This window comes from Octodon degus, unplaced genomic scaffold (assembly GCF_000260255.1).
Source record: "Octodon degus isolate 3935 unplaced genomic scaffold, OctDeg1.0 scaffold00006, whole genome shotgun sequence".
Lineage (NCBI taxonomy): Eukaryota > Metazoa > Chordata > Mammalia > Rodentia > Octodontidae > Octodon > Octodon degus.
Window position 1 is genome coordinate 22,287,303 of NW_004524582.1, and position 19,664 is coordinate 22,306,966.

The 19,664-nt window shown below is 47.2% G+C and overlaps 1 protein-coding gene across 3 annotated transcripts in view; it reads right to left on the reverse strand.

Moving 5' to 3' along the window:
• Positions 1-19,664, reverse strand: part of Cc2d2a (coiled-coil and C2 domain containing 2A) — a 123,905-nt gene that overhangs the window by 74,979 nt on the left and 29,262 nt on the right. For 2 of the 3 annotated variants that reach the window (XM_023699596.1, XM_004624556.2), the window contains exons 5-11: positions 17,649-17,737; positions 17,119-17,220; positions 10,225-10,326; positions 8,866-9,036; positions 5,572-5,734; positions 744-880; positions 34-165 (exon numbers count right to left, since the gene is read on the reverse strand). In XM_023699596.1, the coding sequence (XP_023555364.1) occupies positions 34-165; positions 744-880; positions 5,572-5,734; positions 8,866-9,036; positions 10,225-10,326; positions 17,119-17,220; positions 17,649-17,737 (896 nt within the window). The remainder of the gene's footprint in view (positions 1-33; positions 166-743; positions 881-5,571; positions 5,735-8,865; positions 9,037-10,224; positions 10,327-17,118; positions 17,221-17,648; positions 17,738-19,664) is intronic. The other variant, XM_023699587.1, reaches the window with a different exon arrangement.

Below are 19,664 nucleotides of genomic sequence, written 5' to 3' on the forward strand. Positions count from 1 at the left end.
AGAGAGAGAGAATGTGTGTGTGCACATGTGTACCTTTTTGTACAGCGTCTCCAGTCCTGCCTTGTCACTCAGCTCCTGGGCCAATGGCGGGGGCCGGGAGGGAAAGGGCTTGATGGGACTCGGCAGGGCCAGGATTCTGCCATCATCGCCAAACCATTTTCGACCCTGCAGATCAAACAGAGGCAAGAAATATATCTTTTTCTATTTGACAGAAAACGGTTTACAAAGCAGACAGAACATTGACAAGAAAACTCTGTGTCCAAGTATGCACCTCCTCCTGCCCCATAGAGCTTACACCGTCTCTGTTTCCTATGGCAAGCAGTCTGTACCAGCACACTCCTACAGTTAAATGAGGCCAGCATTTCTGGCCGCCCCCAAGAAAGTTTTAGAAAAAGCTTAAATGAATACTTAAGGAAAATTTTATTTCTATTCATTAAAGATTTAAGGAGAAATAATCAGGAGAGAAAAACCTGAACCTGAGAACAACGTATCTAAAGAGAATTTTAAAAATTAGCCTTGTCTGCAGCACATGTTAGTATTCCCAGCAGTCTGGAGGCTGAGGCAGGAGGATCCCCACAAGTCTGAGGCCAGCCTGGGCTGCGTAACGCAAAGTGAGCTAGCACTGGATAGTGAGACTCGATCTCTCAACAAAAGCGTTCTCTGAATGGGGGAAGACTGCCAACATCGGAGGTAGTGGAAGCCTGGAAGCAGCCAGCGGAGGGTGGGGTGCGAGCAGCACTCACGGGATCCTGCTGCAGCAGCCGGTTCTCCATGATGTTCTGGTTGGTGCGTGACATCTCTGGCCTTGCCCCCGTGTACAGGCCCTCGTCTTCCAGGAACCGGGGCTGCACGTTCTCGGGAAGCTTCTTGTAGGTGGGCACTACAGGGTTCAGAAAGAAATACCATGAACGTGCGCGGCGGTCTCACCATTAAGGGCCTGGAGATGCTTTTGTGTCCATGGAAACCACGAGTTTCCTGGAGGAATGCTAGCAGCAGGGAGGAAGCCAAATGAATGCACTCATGTGTACTAGCATGCATTTGCATATGCTGGATCAGGCATGGAAGCGATAACATCGAAATAATTCAGGACCTAACTCAACGCGAGGACAAGTGTAGAGCAGAGCTGAGCATGGCTGCATCCCCAGCGGGGTGGAGCGGTGGGGGGCATGAGGACAGGGTTGGTGGGGTGGGAGGATGGGGTGCTGAGGCAGGAAGATTGGTGTGAGCTGGAGGCCAGTCTGTGCTACATAGTCAGACCCTGCCTCAAAAAACTAAACTAAGGTGCCAGGAGATAGCTCAGTAGAATAAGTGCTTTCCTGGCAAGCACAAGGGCCTGAGTTCAATCCCCGGTTACGCAAAACAAAACAAAATCTAGAAAGAGAAAAAGAGTAAGGTGCAGTCTTGGTTACTCTTTAGCCGCCACTCATTCTTTTGAGCTCTTTCCTCTCACAACAGAGATGAGGGTTTCTATTTACTGGGTTCCTGAGAAAACCACATAGGTCACTGATAAGCAATTGTTCTGTAAATTAAGAACTTGGAAAGCAGGAGGTTTAGCTCAGTGGTAGGCTGGTTGCCTAGCCTGCAGGGGACCTTGGATTTTAACCTCAGCACTGCAGAAAAGGTTTTTTTTTTTTTCACCGAGTAAATGTGATCATTACCTCATTTATTTTTTTCAATCTTTTTTTTATTCATAGGACAAATCTCAGAGACACTCCCAGGGCCAGCAGCTCAAGAGCTCTGGGATCAGGCCCAGGCTACCGCTGTCTGGTCCAGCTTAGATCCCAGAGGGAGTGACAGGCAGTGACAATGACTTTTGTATGTGTGTAGTGTTGCTGAGGTGAGTGCTTGTTCTTGAGTTTTGAGACAGTCTCACTATGCTTGCTATGCAGCCCGGAGGGGGGACCCTCAAACTCACTATGTAGCCCAGGAGGGCATGAAACTGGGGGAGATCCATCTGCCTCAGCCTGCTGAGTGCTAGGGTTACAGATGGGGGCTTGGGTTGTGAGCGGGCGAGATTTGTGACTCTCACAAGGCCAGGGGCCACGGTGCCAGAGCGGCTTAGAGAGACAGGAGGGGAGGCCCTGTGCAAGGTGGGCTGTGTGGCCCCGTTACTCCACTCTCAGTGCTGCAGGAGGCTGAGTTAGAAATATGGTAGGCAGTCAGACAGGGCTCAGTTCTCAAGGAGCCAGTGTGGAATATGAGATGCCTTGCAACTGTGGGAGAGACAGGCATCTCTGCTGTGGGCCAGACCTCAAGACAAAGGTTAAATAAGTGTAGCTGCGTACCTCCCTAGGGATGGACATCAGGGATTGATTTTCTAAATAGGTCTCCATTACTTTGAAAAAGCCAGAAAAAGTTACTAACCCAGCCCCCTCCAGAAGCCCCTGTTCTGTATTCAGAGTCACTTGCTATGTGACTCGCTTCCCAATTTGATCCGGACTTAATCAGTGTTACCTGAGAAGTTGTGTTTGTGCTCTCATTGGCTGACTGCAGTTTCGTCTGTCCTCAGGCCCACCTACAGAGTTCCCATGTCTCCCAGTTTGGACCAGCCCCACATTGCAGTTTTTGCTCTATAAAATCTCTAGAAAGGTCAAGTCCCTTGGCAACCCACTTGGGTCCCCCTCTGTCCCGCTCTTGGACAGAAGCTTTCTTTCCCTCAATAAATATGTTCTGCTCTTAACCTCCACTGTTCATAAAATTCACTCTTCAGTTTTAGGGAACACGAGCTAGCCTGGGCACCTTTCAGGCTGGGAGTTTTCCCCTGTGTCACCAGCCCCACAACAGGAGAGCAGCTGACTTGCCTGATTTGCCATCTTGGCATCATGCCGGGTCACGTCAGTGCCCCCAGCACTCTACTCTGGTCCCCATAGACCCGGGGTGAGCCCGTCTTTCCCTTCCACCCACACAGCTGATGTCACCTCATCACACCCCAAGGCTCAGCACAGCTCCCGAGCACATCCTTGCTTGTTCCCTCACTGTGTATACGTATTTATTACACGACAGTGTACAGACTCAAACTGAGAAAGCACAGGGCTCTGGAAATGTGCGAGCAGCATCTCCACAGGCCCTTTCCATGCCCCCAGGGTGGGTGCAGGCTCTCCTGGGAGTCACTGGCCCAGCAAGAGTGACAGCACAGCATGGAGCAAAGGCTTTTGGTCACCTACACATAAGGCAAGGCTGTTCGTTCAAATGGTTTTCTCTACACTCACAACTGCCAGAAATCCCCAAACTCATTTTTAGGTAGCTTCATGTTCTCCCATCTTCAGGCAAGGCATAAAGGAGCTCGATCAGGCCTCACTGGGTGGGCTGAGTTGCTGGGTCCCTCACTCTGCTCTGCTTGGACCCCCAATGCCTCCTCACCTGCCCTCCTTGGGATGGGAACAGGGTGGAAGCCGCTTCCCTTGGATTCCTTGCTCAGAGCAGCCAGGGCGCCACACCCCTCTATCAGGGTTCCTGTTGAGCTCTCATTTCTGGCCATGTTGGCTTCAGCCCCAATAAGGGTGGTTGCTTGTGGTCCCCCTGACCTCTGCCCCAACTCAGCTGGCATCAGGGAGGCCTGACAGTGGAGCTCTGGATGAAGACATAACTGGCAATCTGCTTTCCAGCAGCGGCGACCACAAATGTCTTCTTTTGTACCCCGAAGAAACATGGGCACACAGAACAGCTGACTGTGGGGCAGGGGGGCCACCTAGAGCCGAACCCGCTTCCACCACCTCCTACCTCAGAGGCCAACCCTTTGGGTTCCTGTTCCTGCATCTCTAAACTGGCAGAACAACATTAGCTGTGTGTGCAGGGTAGGATTTGCAGGGCATGGGGTAACAGCAGCCCATGTGCAGCACACCCTTAGGAGAGTACAAGGCGGACAGAGCGTGCACAGGATGCGCGTGCGCTGGTGACATTGGGGGGCCCAAGCCATCTCCTCTGGGTAGTTCTTGATAGCTACCTATTTTGGAAAGAAATGTGGGATATCTGTTAAGTTTCAATATTTTGGAGACACGTGACTCACATGACCTTTCAGAATGAAACAACACTTTGTCCTTGATTCAACTTTGGAACTTGATAGAACAGGGCACATTAACAGGAAACTGATCTTCCTAAATCCCACCAAGATGCTCTTGTTCCCTTCTTCTCCTCCCAAATGGCATCAGAAAGAAAGTAAAGCAAAGCCTGGGCCATCATAGACCAGAACAGGCCCCACTGGAGTACGTGGGTACTCTGCTCCTGTTCGTCTGGATTGCTAGCACCAAGTGGGGCCAGGGCACCCTGGTGCGCAGAGAAGAGAGCAAAGGCCAAGGGTAGCGAGCAGGCCTGGCAGGAATGGGGGCTCAGGAGGTGGCCGGCTCTGTGCCCGAGGGTGGGAGGCGAGGAAGCTCACACAGCCCGATCCTCGGGGGCTCACTCCTCCTGGACCCCAGAAATTGCCCCCCATTGGGTGCAGGGATCCCCCAGCACAGTGGAGTTCCTTCTGCTGTGCTCTGAGTAAGAATCAATGCAATGAATTTTTCCATGCCCTTCATTTTTGGTCTGAAGAAATTTCTTAATTGTTAGATCAGATTAGCAAACAGAATCAGTTTTGGAAATGGGTCATCCTTATATGATGATGATTAAAAAAACATAGTGGACATTTAAATTTAAAACTTTTTTTTTTTTTTTACAGTGAAAGATACTTTGCCATCCTCCTCCTCCTTGAAATACTCCCCTTTGCTTTGCAACACTTGGCCCATCACTCTCGTTACTTTCTCAAGTGGTCCTGGAAGTTCTCTTTCTTTCTTTCTTTCTTTCTTTCTTTCTTTCTTTCTTTCTTTCTTTCTTTCTTTCTTTCTTTCTTTCTTTCTTTCTCTTTTTTTTTTGGAGGGGGAGGGAAGGGTCTATAGGGTATTCAAGTCTCACTACTAGATTGGATTTGTAGTGATCTGCCTGTTCAAGTGCTGGGATTACAGGTGCGTACCACCACGCCCAGTCTCAATCCCAGTCTCAGGACGCCCGGGAGGCGGGGCCTGCATGACAAACCTGCGGATTGAACCCCCAGCCCCTAAGTCTGCCTTGCAGATGCTTTAATCCACTGAGCTATTTGGCCGGCCCTTGGCAGTTCTCTTTCATGAGTGTCTTCAAGTGTGCTATTGGAGCTGCTTTAACATCCTCAATTGATTAAAAATGTTTATCTTTCACAGTTGTTTTGGCCTTGGGGAGGAGCCTGGATCCTCCTGAGGGCAGGTCGGGTGTGTAAGGTGAAGGAAGACACTGGGTGATGTTTTTACGGCCCACCTGTCCAGTGACTGAAACTCAGTGGCAGCATTCGCTGAGTAGCTCGCCATACCTGATGATGACACTCATGAAAGAGAACGTGCAGAGCTGCTTCAGAAAGTGGTGGAACGAAGGGACAAGTGTGCACGAAAGGAGGAGGAGTGCTGTGAGGGAGTGACGGCAATAAATCTTTTATTGTAGTAAATATATTTTAAGAACATAAAGTTTCACTATGCCTTTTGATCACACCTCTGATGGCAGGCACATTTCATCTGCAGGAAGATGAAGATGTTTAATCGGAGCAGAGAAATAAAAAAGAACCAGGACCTGCTCGCCTACTGGGGACGAAGAGGATTTCCTTTTCCTTTTCCAGCCGGGTGTGGACGCCTTCATATTCTGCAGGACGGATGGCCACAAAGTCCTCAGCCGCAGGATCCAGGCCCAGCAGGAAGTCCTTGGTGTCACGGTCACCGAGCAGCTCTTCGTCATCCTGCATGATGTGAAAACACATCAAGGAAAAGTCGCGCCAAGATTCTTGGTTTATTAGGAAAATGATTTCTCACCCTGGACTCATCAAAGCTAAAATGTCTTACAGCAAAACTGAATTGTCTCTTTTTTAAATAATGAAGGCGTAGAACCATGTAGCATTTCATAAATAAAACATGGGCTCGCCTGTTTGTTTTCCACCATTCAATACACATGGGAGACGTCAAAAGCAGAGCAGGTTGAGTCAGAGAAGAGGTGAGCAAAGGAACTAGAATCCGGAACAATGCAGAGAACTGGGGCTCCTAACTGGTTATGCGTAGCGAACCCCTCCTATGGCAGCGCTGGCCCAGGAGCAAAGGGTAGCAGGGCCACGTGCCCAGGCAGCTCGGCCTCCGGGGACTTGAGGGAACCTCTGATCCTCAGTGTTCTTCCCGGGAACGAGGATGCTAGCACAGCTTACCTCTCAGGACTTGGTGAGGATGAAACTACATTATGCGCACAGCAATCTAAGAAATATATGAAGTATAGGCATTTTCTTTCAGTATTTTCCCAAAATTTTCTCCATCTCCTCCCTTTCCCTTTCCTTTTCTTCTCTAAACATTTGAGCCTGGCATCTGTGTTCGAACAGGATCTGAAGACTGGGGGCAGCCTAGCTATGTGCCACCTACTATTTTCTCCCCAAATGTGCAAAATATTAAGGGAGAAGTCTGTCTTTGTGGAAAATATGCTCTCAGCATGACCTCAAGGCCCAGCACTCCCAAAACGCTGGAAAGTGGAAAAAGTCACCAATGGCAGCGCGTCCTCTGTCTTGCTCCTGCGTCACCTCCTCCGCTTTGTGGAGGACGAAAGCAAACTGGGCATTGTGCTGAGAAGACAGAAAAGGCAGCCAGGCAGGGGCCTCCAGGCTGTCTGACACCACCCAGAATGTTCAGACCCCCTCTGAGCACAGCAATACTTAAAAATTGTCCAGGCAGACCAGAACAGGGCTGCACACAGCTCCCCTGGAAGTAAAAAGCCAGAGCAAAGAAGTAGCTTCTGGGGACAAGCGTCACGATTTCAGAAGATGCTCGGAAATGGAAAGCTTTGCATTCACAAGATGGAGCCAACTCCCCCTCCCTTTCCTCTCCCTTGCTTTCTTCTCAGGTCACTTGCTTTGTGGGAAGCCACCTGTCGGGCCCTGAGAACACCCACGCCATGCCCAGGACATCCCCAGGGCCAGGGCAGATGCACCACCTTGGACAGAAACCCTCCCAGTCCCAGTCTGGCTTCTAGATGCCTCCTGTGGACTTGGCTGTCTTGTCTACAGTCTGATGAGAGATCCTGAGCCAGGACAGCTGAACTGTTGATTTGTAAAGTAACAATTATAGAATATGCTGAAAAAGTCCCGTGCTCCAAGATCTCAGTAAGAAGATACATTCCTAGGAGGATTTTTCAAGGGAGATTAGTGGTTAAGCCCAGAAAAATGCCAACTATGCAAATTGAAATGGTCTGGTGTGTTTTCTCTTTTTATTTTTAATATTGTAAAATGTATGTAACATAACATTCATCCTAAGTGTCCGTAGTTCACTAACATTAACTCTTCAGATGCACCTTCAGAATTTTCACATCTTCCCAGACTGCAGCTCTCTGCCCCACTAAGCCCTGCGCCCTGATTTCCAACTCCTTCCTCCCGTGGAAGCTGTCAACTATCGCTTACTTCCTTTCTGTACGATTTTGGTTGCTCTAAGTACTCATATAAATGAAATCACACAATATTTGTCCTTTCCTGGGCTGGTGAGATGGCTCAGTGGTCTAAAGCACCTACTTAGAACAAGCTTAGCAAAGCAAAGGGACCGCGGTTCAATCCCTCAGCACCACATGCCAGCCAGCTCCGCCCCCTGGTGGGCTGAGCTGGCCACACACACACACACACACACACACACACAAATTAAAATAAAAAAAAATATTTGTCCTTTCCTAAGTGTCACTTAGCATAACGTCCTCAAGGTATCCTCCTGGAGGCTGAATGATAATGAGTTACAGGACCCATTTTATTTATCTGTCAAGAAGTACACAGGTAGGGGTTGCTTCTACCTTTGGGCTGCTGGGAACCCTGGTCCACAATTTCTTATTCAAGTCTGTGTTTTCAATTTTGTGGGGAGAAGCTATCTTCAGAGAAGATTGTGGGATGACACAGCAATTCCTCTTAAAGTTTGAAGAACTGCCTTATGTTCGTAACAACAGCTACACAATTCCACATGCCTACCAGCCATGCACAATGATGCCCCTTCTCCGCACTCCTCCCCTCTTTACTTCCGCTGAGGTCGTAGCCACTTGCAGGATGTAAAGCAGTATCTCATTATGGCTTTAATTTGCATTTCCCTGGCCACTACTGATGGTCAGCGTCTTTTCATGTGCTTACTGGTCATTTGTAATTCTCCGTGGAGGAACGTCTGTTCCAGAACACTCTCCAGGGCCAGGACCATGGCTCCATGGCAGTGCATTTGCCTAGCACGCACAAGGCCCTGGGTCCCATCCCAAGTGTCGCCAAGTCAAAACAAAACAAAAAAACTGCCCAGAAGTATCCCATTAACATGCACAATTGTTCTTTTTTCTGTAACTGTTCAAAACTAATTTTTGTTTTTCAAAAAGGAGCAAGATCCTTGCTTCATACGGTTACATTTTCTTTTTAATCTTTTCTATCATTCACAATTACGGAATACGAGCGGCAGCTTGCGCTTGCTATTGGGCACAAGAAGTCACTGGCTTGTAAGATGGTGGAGAGAGAATTAGAGGTTTTACTTGCCTTGGAGAGAAAACCACTGTGCGTGTGAAATGAAATGAATTCTAATTGTTCTAGGAAGAAGAACAGCAAGAAAAAAAATCTGCGAGCCACATTACTTCATTTTGTTTTCCCTGCAGGCGGGGGGCAGGCGGATTTAATCAAAGCCCCCACTGCACATTGTGGGTGCAGTTGAGCTATGGAAAGCCACGGCTGCTTCTTCCCTGGGCCGCTGTCCCTCTGCTCTGGCCTGGGCTGTGGGCGAGGCGTGGGGTACCTCGGGGCAGGCTTTTCCTTGGCACCTTCCTCCAGGAGAGGCTGTGACCCTCACCCATTTCCCCACGCGCGCTGCCCGTCACTAGGATACTAAATACCGTTCTGCTCACGCCTCCTGCCGGGGATTCTTCCTCCCCCTCCTCCTCCTCCTGCTTGGCTCCATCTCTGTCTTTTCCTTTTGCTTTTAGCGCAGGTTGCTCTGGCTCGGGGTCAAAGTTGAAGGTGAAGAAGTTACAGGCCTCTTCTGCAGAAGGGAAGCCAGGGGGCGCCTAAGGAGAATGGGGGACACAGCAGCTTTAAGCTACTGGAACACGCAAGCCCTGCCCAAGCTCAGCATGGTGCCATGCCTGGAATCCCAGCACTGCGGGAGGCTGAGGCAGGTGGGCCCAGCGTGGCCAACTTGGTGAGAGGGTGCCTCAAAACAAAACATAGAGGGCTGGGGTTGTAGCTTAGTGCCAAGGCCTTGGGTTTCATCCCCAGTAACACACACACACACACACACACACACACACACACACACACACACTCAGCAACAAGAACAGAAACTTCAAACAGTGGTTATCTTGGTTGAAGATTAACTTGATTAAGTTCTGGTAATGAATTTTAACAAAACTGACAGGTGTTTATTTGATGCCTATTTTAAATATGTAAATGTAGTTACTTTTGCAAAAACTAACAATCATTTACATTCTAGTAAGGATGTCAATATAATATCTATATGAATAAAAACTTCAGAAAATGTTATTAACATATCAAAAAGCAAATTCATTGTGCTATAGGCCAATATTCAGACAGCTTTATTTAACTTTGAAAAAGGTGGGCCGGGGTATAGCTCAGTGGCATAAGTGCCTGCCTGGCAAGTGCAAGGTCCTGAGTTTGATTCCTGGTACCAAAAAAAAAAAAAAAAAAAAAAGTAAGATTCATTAATCTTCTTTTTAAAAGATGACCTTACCTGCCTTTAGATCTTTGGATTGAAATCTTCCTTAGACTCTTGCATTAGTACACTCCCTCCTTTTCTCCCCATAATGAAAAGTGGTGCAGTTTCAGAGCAGAGCAAACTGCCCACCCCTACATCTCCACTTCCCCGTGCACCCACATTCCTCAAACAAGATGCTGTTGCTGTCTCTCCAGCTAGATTCTATTAGAGCTGAAAATAGGAACCTTTCTCATTCTTTTTTCTTTTATGTTCTATGACAATAAAGGTCAGGTACATAGGTTGTCATCTCATAATAGATGTTGTTGAAAAACACAAAGAAGAACCATGATTTTAAAAGACAGGGTGTGATGGTGCATGCCTGTAATCCCAGCACTTGGGAGGCCTGTGTAGTGAGTTCAAGGCCAGCCTGAATGATACAGTGAGACTCAGTCTGAAAGGAAAAAAAAATTGATCCACGGTACCAAAATAATAATAACAATAATAATAATAATAATAATAATAATAATAATAGCATTCTTACCTGGGGTTTAGACTTGATTTTTTGTACCGCATCACGAAACTTTATTCTCGAATAACTTGTGGAATCGTCTCTGTGGTGAGCTGCCTGTACCTCTTCACTCGGCTGTATGAGGGGAAGAAAGACAGGTAAACCATGTCACTCAGGCGATGCGGCTGTCCCAGATCTAGGGCTGACCTTGGGAAGACCTGTCTTGCGAAGTCGACGCACCTTCTCACTGCGCAGAAAGGAAGTGCTCACAGGCATCAGCTACAGCGGAAGCTTAAGGTGGCTGAATTTTTTCTTACTCAATGCTATCTCTCAAGATTAAGCAAATGCAAACTTTCACACTTGAGAAAGGGTTACTTCATCCCATAGATCAATAGATGATCCATTTCACAGAAGCTCATTTCCAAACAAAGTCTGTAGAGCACAGATGTGTGGATGTGAATAAGCCCAACAGCTCCCAGCAGGGCGCACCTCCCGTTATTGCTGGGCCTCTGGCCAGCTGGCCATGTTGGTGCACTGAGCCTTTTGCCTACACAGCTGGAGAATCCCCTACCTGAAATGCTTGGGACCAGCACTGTTTTGGATTTTGGATTTTTTTTTCTTCAGATTTTGGAATATTTGCACATTTGGAATATTTCTATGTACCTTGGGGATAGGATCCGTGTCGAAACATGAGATTCAAAATTCTATACATGCTACACACATGTCCCAAAGGGAATTTTCTACATTTTTAATGTACTTGTGTTTTGACAGTGACCTATTATACAAGTTCTTGTTCTTCAAGACCAGCTGAACTACTTCTTTCTGACCCTTTATCCTAAAATGCACTTTCTTTTTCACGATCTTCTCTGAGTCACATCAAGCGCTGTTCTGTACAAGCCAGGTAATTGCTACCATGGTCTCCAGAGTTCTAACTCTACCAGTGATCCTTCTTATGCCATTAGTCTGAGCATGGGCTGATGTACATAAAACAGAAACCACGGGCTCATTGATGCTTGTGATTATTACCACATGAGTGGTTTTCTTCTGAATGCCTGTCTTTAGTTCCCCTGGCTTGTATGCACGTAGTATGACTATGTTCTATGTTAGTCTGCCAGACACCAAAGCCTGAAGAAAAGGGTTCTTGAGTCTGAGGTTGATTTTGAGGGCTGATATCAAACAATAGGAGTTGGAAATGGGAAACAATAAAACAGGATGGCAAGCCAACCCATGAGAACTTTCTAGAGCTGGTGATGACAATGGAGAAGAGAGTTCACTGTCACTGGGAATTCTCAGAAGGCCAGGTAGAGCACTTATCCACCTAATGGCCCCTGACTGTTCAAAGGTTGTCCCAGGGGTTTTAAGCCCTGGTGTTTCCGGGTTGTGTATGCCTCAGAATGGCTGTGCAGGTCTTCACAGGACTTCCAGAGAGGCAGGAAACCCCTGGATGGAAACACAGGTTCCTGGTGCAGCAGAGGTGAAGTGCTGTGAAATTCTACTCATGGCAGTTGGACCTCCATGGCCACAGCCCAAATGTAATCAATGTAATTCCAAGTACACTGCAGTAAACACCTGGCTCCTTGTACAGCAGTGCTGTGAGAATAGGACCGGCAATATATTCTCACTACTAAGCTTTGTCATCTTCATGGTATAAGCTAACTTTATATGCTTATATTATCTGGATATCTACTGTATAAGGTCTTCAGGTCTATAAAACAGGGGGCAGATCCAGTAAAAAATTTTAATGGCCAATGATCACAAAAACATAGGTAGCTTTGCTTTGTATATTCTTTTGTGATTGTTACGTAAAAAATAAGAAAACATTAGACTTCTTTGACAAGAAGAAAGCCTACATGCTGTGAAACTGCCTGCTGTACTTGGGTTAGAACCACTAGACAAATAGAAGTGAATGTTGAAAGTAAAAGGCTTATGCCCAAAGCTGCTTAGTTTTGTGTGACTTCAACTTTTTGAGCTACTACTGGTATTCCTCAGTGTGCTCCTATTAATATTACCCCCTGCTTTTTAACATGGCTATAGAATGACGCAGAAATGTCAATGATTTGCTACTGTTCTTATGTCTTTTGTGGACTACCAAAAAATGATGTTCCCCAAACAACAAAATCCATCTTCCTTTGTGTCCTTTACAGCCACCAGCATGAGCCTTTTGCTCCCTGGCTACACAGCATTTATGCCCCTCCTCTGCCTGAAGCAGTTAAAAGAAGTTGGAGCCCTGGCCCTTCTACAGCCTTTAAGAATAAAGAGTCAAAGTACTGTAAAGTGGGAACGGGAATAAGATAGGGTGGAAGAAACAGGGATGGAAAGGAGACAAGGAAAATCCTAACTCAAAAACTACTTTTAAAAGGACTGCAAAGGGCTGGCCAAATAGCTCAGTGGATTAAAGCGCCTGCAAGCAGGCGCAGGGGCCAGGGGTTTGATTCCCTAGGCCTGCCATACTGGCCCTGCCCCTGGAGGGTGAGCTGCGGTGGCAGTTGAGACTGGGTGTGGTGGCAGGTGCCTATAATCCCAGCTCTTGGGAAGCTGTAAACAGGTGGATCACTACAAGTCCAATCTAGTAGTGAGATCCTGTAGACCCTCCCCTAAAAATACAAAAAAAAAAAAAAAAAAAAAATTAGTGGGGCTTATGCCTTCCCCTTGCAAAAACAGGCCATTACCTTTCTGTGGGTATCCATCCTTTTCCTCTAAGCCACAATCACAACAGTGCTTCCAACAGTCTCACAAAGTTCATAGATTTCTACTGCCAAAGATAGATAAATATTCCCTGCTACACACTGTACCCTCTTATCTTGGGGACCAATTCTATTTCTTCATAATTCTACCAAATAAATCCCTTCATGGCTGTTAAAAACAAAGCAAACAAAAACCAAGAGTGCCAGTTGTATGCAGTCTACCACAGTAAGAAGAAAATATACACAAATCGCACTATATAAAATTCCATATTTTTCTCCATTTCCTCATATTGTAATGCTAGAGAGAAACAGCTTTCTGTTAGCTCCACTGTATGAAAGTTGAAGTTGTGCTGGTGCATACATTCCTAATGCAGAACAAAATGGAGTTATATTTCACAGCCAAGTCCAAAATTTTAAATGTTATTTTTGAGGCTGAGGAAAAAAGCAGAGGAATATTACGTTGTATAAAGATAAACAGTGCAAAATACAAAGTAGAATTAAGATTAAATCCCTGAGTTTGGTCAGGAAGACTTTCTAAGATTTGACCAAGTTTGTAAAATGTAACAAATTTTAGATTTTGGAGATCTCTGAAAGATGATCATAGTAAAACCTAAGACTGGGCAAAACGTCTACCACGGGTAGATTAGAAAATAAGTAAGTTGTAGGAGTCCCCTCCTGGTTCTTGTCTTGGTCTAAAAAGTCAATATTTATAATCCTGAAGATACATTATTAGAATCCCACCAAGTAAATTCCAATCTACCACTCCCAGTGCAACCCATGGTGAAAGTAAAGACACTAAAACATATTTATAATTATTGGGGAGCCCAGGGGCCCTAAGTCCAGCCACGAAGATGGCTTTCCAGAACAAAGAGGCTGACCCAGGGATGCACCTGGGTTTTATTCAGTAGAAGAGGAGTGGCTTGAGGAAGAATGACTGAGAATTGTGGGAAGTAGGTAAGTACTGTGAGCTGAGCTAAGTGGGTGGCCTACATTTGCCTCTGCCATACGCAGAGAGGATATGCAGAGAAAGTAATCTGCATTATGCTATTGAGATAGTATCTAATGTTTCAGGGGTCTGGTGCTTCAGCTCTGATGTAATCTTTCAAGCCCTGGAAGTCATAGCCTCTATCTCGAGGCTCCATCCCAGCCAGCAGTGTGGAAAACTGCCTCTTCGGCCTGTCTTGACCTGGCTCACAGTAAAGAGCAGCAGGTGTGGGTTAACAGGGAAACGTGCATACTGCCTTCAAAAACTACCATTAGCACCTCGGTTAGACCAATATACATTGCTTAAAGCCAATTGAAAGGATAAAGAGAAGTCCTAGCCAGCTCTGTACATATTAATATAAGGAAATAGGGTCAGGCTCAGCCAAAATGGAGACAATTGCTCTTTTTCCAAGAAGAGCTGCTCAGGTAGTCCTCGATAGTAAGTTAAAATCCTTATGTAGCAAAATACATGTATACAGAGATTAAAAATTTATTCATTTGTTTCCTTCCATGTCTATATTTGGTTGATATAGATGATGAGTTCAGATAATATAATTTCACTGGAGTGTTCTGGTTTAGTATTAGTAGTTTTAGTACAATATTTATGGAGTTGATAAAAATCCTATCATAGGCAGCAAATTAGAGGAAATATAGTTGTTAGTCATACTGGGCCGGTCCACTTCCACCCACTAAGACTAAAGACAAAACTATAGATGTAAGACCAAAGTTAACGATGTCACCCATGTACCCTTGCTGCCACTAGATCAACATTATCTAAGCACCTATTCTTGCAGTCTTATTGGTTAATCATAATCTTGACTCACATTGTACTCATCTCATGATTTTGTTCTGTAAAACTTAAAAGGTTTGAGAGGTGGGCTCCCTGGCAGTCCAGTCAGGACCCTCCTAACTCTCAGGAGCTACTCCTAGTCTCCAAAAAATCTTCCTATGCTTATCCTCCATTGTTCCCTAGAGTTCACCGTTTGACTTTTGAGAGAATATGAACTCTGTGTGTCTGACATCCAGCATTTCCCCTAATTTAATTTTCACCAAATTCTAAATCTAAAAAAAGTAAGATACAATTTTAAGGTCACTAAACATGGTAAAATGCTTAAGTGTGGTGAAACAAATTTTCAAGAATTATTATCTGTAATACATTTGTACAGTTTGCTGCATGTTGTACCCACATTGTAGCTCTGCTGTATAACCTGCCCCAAGTAGGGGCCCCAGCAGCAACGCCCTTTTGGTGCCCCCCCATCTCTCAAGAGCTGTTCCTGTTTCCCAGTAAACCTTTCCTGCTCTTAACCACCTATTTCGGGGGATATGAACTTGCCACATGCTACCTCCCAGGTGATGTTGTATTTTCCCATGTTAGGGACAAGCCTCCCAAGAAGGCTCTGTGACCCGCTACTAGATTGAGCTAGTAGACTGTCTCAAGTCACACTGAGCCAGGAGGTGAGGGCGTGGTAAAAGCCGGCCGAGAAGCAGGCGTGACCCGTCTACCAGATTAGCCACACGTGCAGAACATTGCCCCAGGCCCTGCCTGCGGCCTTCTCTGGAGAACTCGAGCAGGTTTCCCACACGATGGCCTGGACGTGACAGCCTGAGCCTTGAGTGCTCGGTGTCACCTCTCAGACCCGGATATAGAAGTTCTCGCAGGTTTTCTTGAGATTTGGACAGCGTAAGAGAAAGGCAGCCACGAGGCGCTGGTGCTCTGCAGCCCTTCCTCTGTAGCCCACGCTGTGTTTCTCAGATGCAGTGAGTACTTTTATCTCTGCTCTTAGCCTGTTCATCTCTTCACTTGGCCCAAGGTTGCCCTGCAGGGTCAATTTCTCTTCCACTCTTTACTTTCTCGAATAAACTTGGCCACCTTTTTTTCAAATTTTTTTTTTCACTTTTTTTTTCCCCCTTTCTTTTTATGCTTGTTTCAAACAATTCTTCCTGTGCACCAACCCAGAATCCAGCTCCAAGACGTGAGGTCCAGACCTGGTAGCATTTAGTCGGTGAGCCACTTTTTAGAAATAAGCTACCCAATAGCATCGGTACTTTTAGTATAGTATAAATACAAAATACATTACTTTTGGCCCTCGTATCTCTTTTAAATGACTAATCACTATTACCAATTACCTAAAAATCACCCTAACCTTAAAATGTTGCAGGCATCACATATAGTTCTCCTATTAATCAACATATGTGATTTGTGAACAAACTCTTGTGTTTTTTTTTTTCCTTGATGATTTCCTTTGAAACATAAGTTTTTAACTTTGATGAAGTTTCATGGATCTATTTATTCTTTGGCTGCTTGTGCATTTGTTATCACATATAAGAAAACCATTGCCTAGTTACAATAACTCAAGGGTCAGTGAGATAGCTCAGTGGACTGAGCACCTACGTAGGCAAGTGCAGGGACCAGGGTTCAATCCCTGGCACTGCATGTCTCACCGACCCTGCCCACCTCAATGCTGCCCACAGGTGTGATGAGCTGGCCGCAGAAGCTGGGAGTGGTGGCACACTCCTGTGATCCCAGTGCTGGGGAGACTGAAAACAGGAGGCTCACTGTGAATCCAAGCTGCATAGTGAGACCCTTTACCAAATACATTAAAAACTAAAAGCAAAGAAAAAACCCTCACATTTCATATAAGGTGCGTCCAAGGCTGAGCTATCTCTGCGGGCTCCTGTTCATATTACACATGTAACAGAACACTCTGTGCCTCCACCACCTGTTAGCGTGTCTGTCACCCTCTGACTCGTGGGGCCGGCTGCGATGGTCACTGTTCTGCGTGCAGAGCCCGCTGGCCACTGGTAGAAGGAGTGTTCTTAAACTGGTGTGCCCTGGGGCAATGTTACCACGGGCAACTTGTGGGTAACCTAAATAGAGCTGGGGCGGCACATAAAGAAATTTTGGAGCGATCGAGTGGATCGCTTGCTGCGTGTCACTTGCAGTTTGGCGTTTCTGTGACTTGCCTTTATGCTCTTCTCCAAGGTCTGCTGAGCATAAAGGGGGAAGAAATGAAAATGAAACTAAGTGGTCTGCGGCGGTGAATGGGAGATACTGACCGACATGTTTGGGACTATTTTCTCCTTTGCTCTAAGACCAGCCTTTAAAGATGGCTCAAACCTGAACAGAGAGGGCTTAGCATGAGCCAAGGACGGGCCGAGATGCCGCGGCACAGGCAGTACCGCAGGCTAGTTCGGGCAGCCTTCCTACTTTACAGAGAAGCGAGAAGCTGCGCGGCGCCGCCGAAGGGTCCCTTCTTACCTCCGTGCCCAGTCCAGTCTCCGATACTTTCTCGCCGGGACTTCGCAGGCGCCTGGGTCTCGGGGTGGGAATTTCCTGCAGCAGTACGCTCTCAGCCTTGGACTAAAAGGTCAAACAGAAAATGACGGTGACATGACACCAGGAATGCTGTGCTGCGGAGAAAACCCCAATCCCCTTCTGTCTCAGCACAGAATAATCAGTACGAGATGCGCACTGTGCCTCCTGCTTAAGGGGCAGGAACAAGGGAAAGGGCTTAGAAGAAAGGCGTTAGTTCTCAAACGGAATTCGCTTTCTTGTGAATGCAAAACATTACATTAACATTACAAAACATTACATTAACATTTTAGCCTGAGTTCAATCCCCGGTTCCACCAAACAAACAAACAAAAAAGAACATTTAGCCTGAGGAAGAGAAGTCGGGGAGCAGCACTCAGATCAGCGCCTGCGTTTGCAGAGCGGGAAGCCAGCCGGTCACGCCCAGGAGAGCTGCAGTCAGCACCCAGCAGAGACGGGGACACAGGAGCCTCTTACCCTGGCAGCCTGCAGCTTCTCCCGCAGGCGCTCCCTCATGGAAAACTCTGCAAAGCCCGTTCTGGACATCGAAGGAATTGGAGGTAAGCCTTAAACACATAAAGGAAAATTAGTAAGGCATTTTGTTTTCTGAAGGTGAAAACTTACAAAATGAGGACATGTAATTTTATTTCGCCAATCCAGAGCTTCATCTAAGCAGACATGAGACGCGCTGGCAGCCCTGCTTGTGATGTAAGAAGGGTTCGTCTTGGCTTCAAACCCTGGCTCTGCTGGGCCTGTCACCTCCACTTAACCATGAGTAAAGGGAATGCACCCGGCAGTTCAAGGCACACACGGGTCACCCCCGGGCAGAGGCCCTGAAACTTGTGCCTTGACAAGGACGCTGAAGTAGTTGAGGGTTTCAGGGCTTCTCTTGCAGTCTGACCAGAGAAATCTCTTTGCAGGCCTAGGCCGTAGCCCCGGGCAGCATCTTAGAGATGCAGTGTGTTCTGCACCTTTTAGTAGATACAGATTGACACACCCTGACCTGTGGGCAGCTGCTGTGTGTCAGGCACCACGACACATGTCCAAGGCGCCTTTTCATCAGCCTCCTGGTCTCCCCAGGATGTGGACTGTGCGGCCTGTGTGCTGCGTGGCTGCAGCCCGCAAATCAGGTGGGACCTGGCCCCAGATTTAGGTTTCTGATGCTCTGCAGCCAGCACGAGAGAGATGGAGATCAGGAGACAGAAGAAAGAACAAGAGGCCAGCCTCACTGTGAGCAGAGCCCCCTCCAGGACAGAGGTGGGCAAAGGTTTGGGGCTGTGTTGGGGCTTCACACTATGGAGTCTTGATTTTGTAAGAAAGTCGCAGGGAGATGGTTGATGTCAGCAGCATGTTCACAAGACTCACCTGGACTGTGGGGACAGCAGCTAAGGGATCCAGCTAGGCTGTCCCCTGGGTGGCCTTAGGGAAAGGGGACGATTGAGAGGCCTCCAGGGGACTGGTGAGAAGGGGACTGTGAGGAGTTCTCAGCAGCAGGGCAGAGGTGGCACCTCCTAGAACGCCTTAGTATACTGTACTCCACTGCATCAGAGTCCCGGCTGAAGCCTGGCCATCTGGGTGGCTTAAAACTCCCTTGGGTTGGAAGACCTGGGTCTGAGAAAGGAGCAGCCATGAGCGTGAGGCTGCAGAGCCAGAAGGGCGAGGAGGCCGAGGAGGCTGCAAGGCTCAGAGGTGACTGAGCACAGCCCGTGAGTCTGCGCTGCTTCTCCAGGGCACGGGGTGCTGTGGTTCTGAGGAAAGCCGTCCCCAGCAGGGGGGCTGCTAAGGGCCCGCATCTGCGCAGCGTCACCGCTGGGGTGCAGGCCTTCAGCTCCTTCCTTCTGTGTGACAGGAAGACCTAATACACTGCTCGTACCATGCAGCACCTATGGGAAGGGTGGAGTGTCCATGGTGCTCACAGTACTCTTGCATATGGGTGACGAGATTCAGTTTCTTTAAAGTTCTACCAGCCCAGGGCCAGCCAAATAGCTCAGCAAATTAAAGCACCTGCAAGCAGGCGCAGGGGTTGGAGGTTCAATCCCTGGGACCTGCCGGGCTGGCCCCACCCCCAAGGTGCACTGAAACAGTGATTGAGACCCGGTGTGGTGGTGCATGCCTGTAACCCCAGCTCTTGGGAGGTTGTGAACAGGCAGATCACTACGAATCTGATCTAGTAGTGAGACCCTGAACACCCTGTGGACCTTCCCTCAAATATAAATAAGTAAATAAATAAAAAACAAAGTTCTACTAGCCCAACAGGATGCCCTTCAGCATTCATTCCTTTAAGAAAACAAAAACAAAAACAAAAAAACCACTCAATTAAAAAGCCTAAGTCATTATTTTCCATTTTGTAAGAGCACATAAGCTGGGTAGGTTCTGTTTCTGGGACATCAGCTGAGACCTTTCCTTCATCGCCTTGATCATATTTGAAATTTACACATGTGCGTGGTTATTTGCTTACTATCCGCTTCCAGGCCAGGCCTGGAGTGGCAGCTC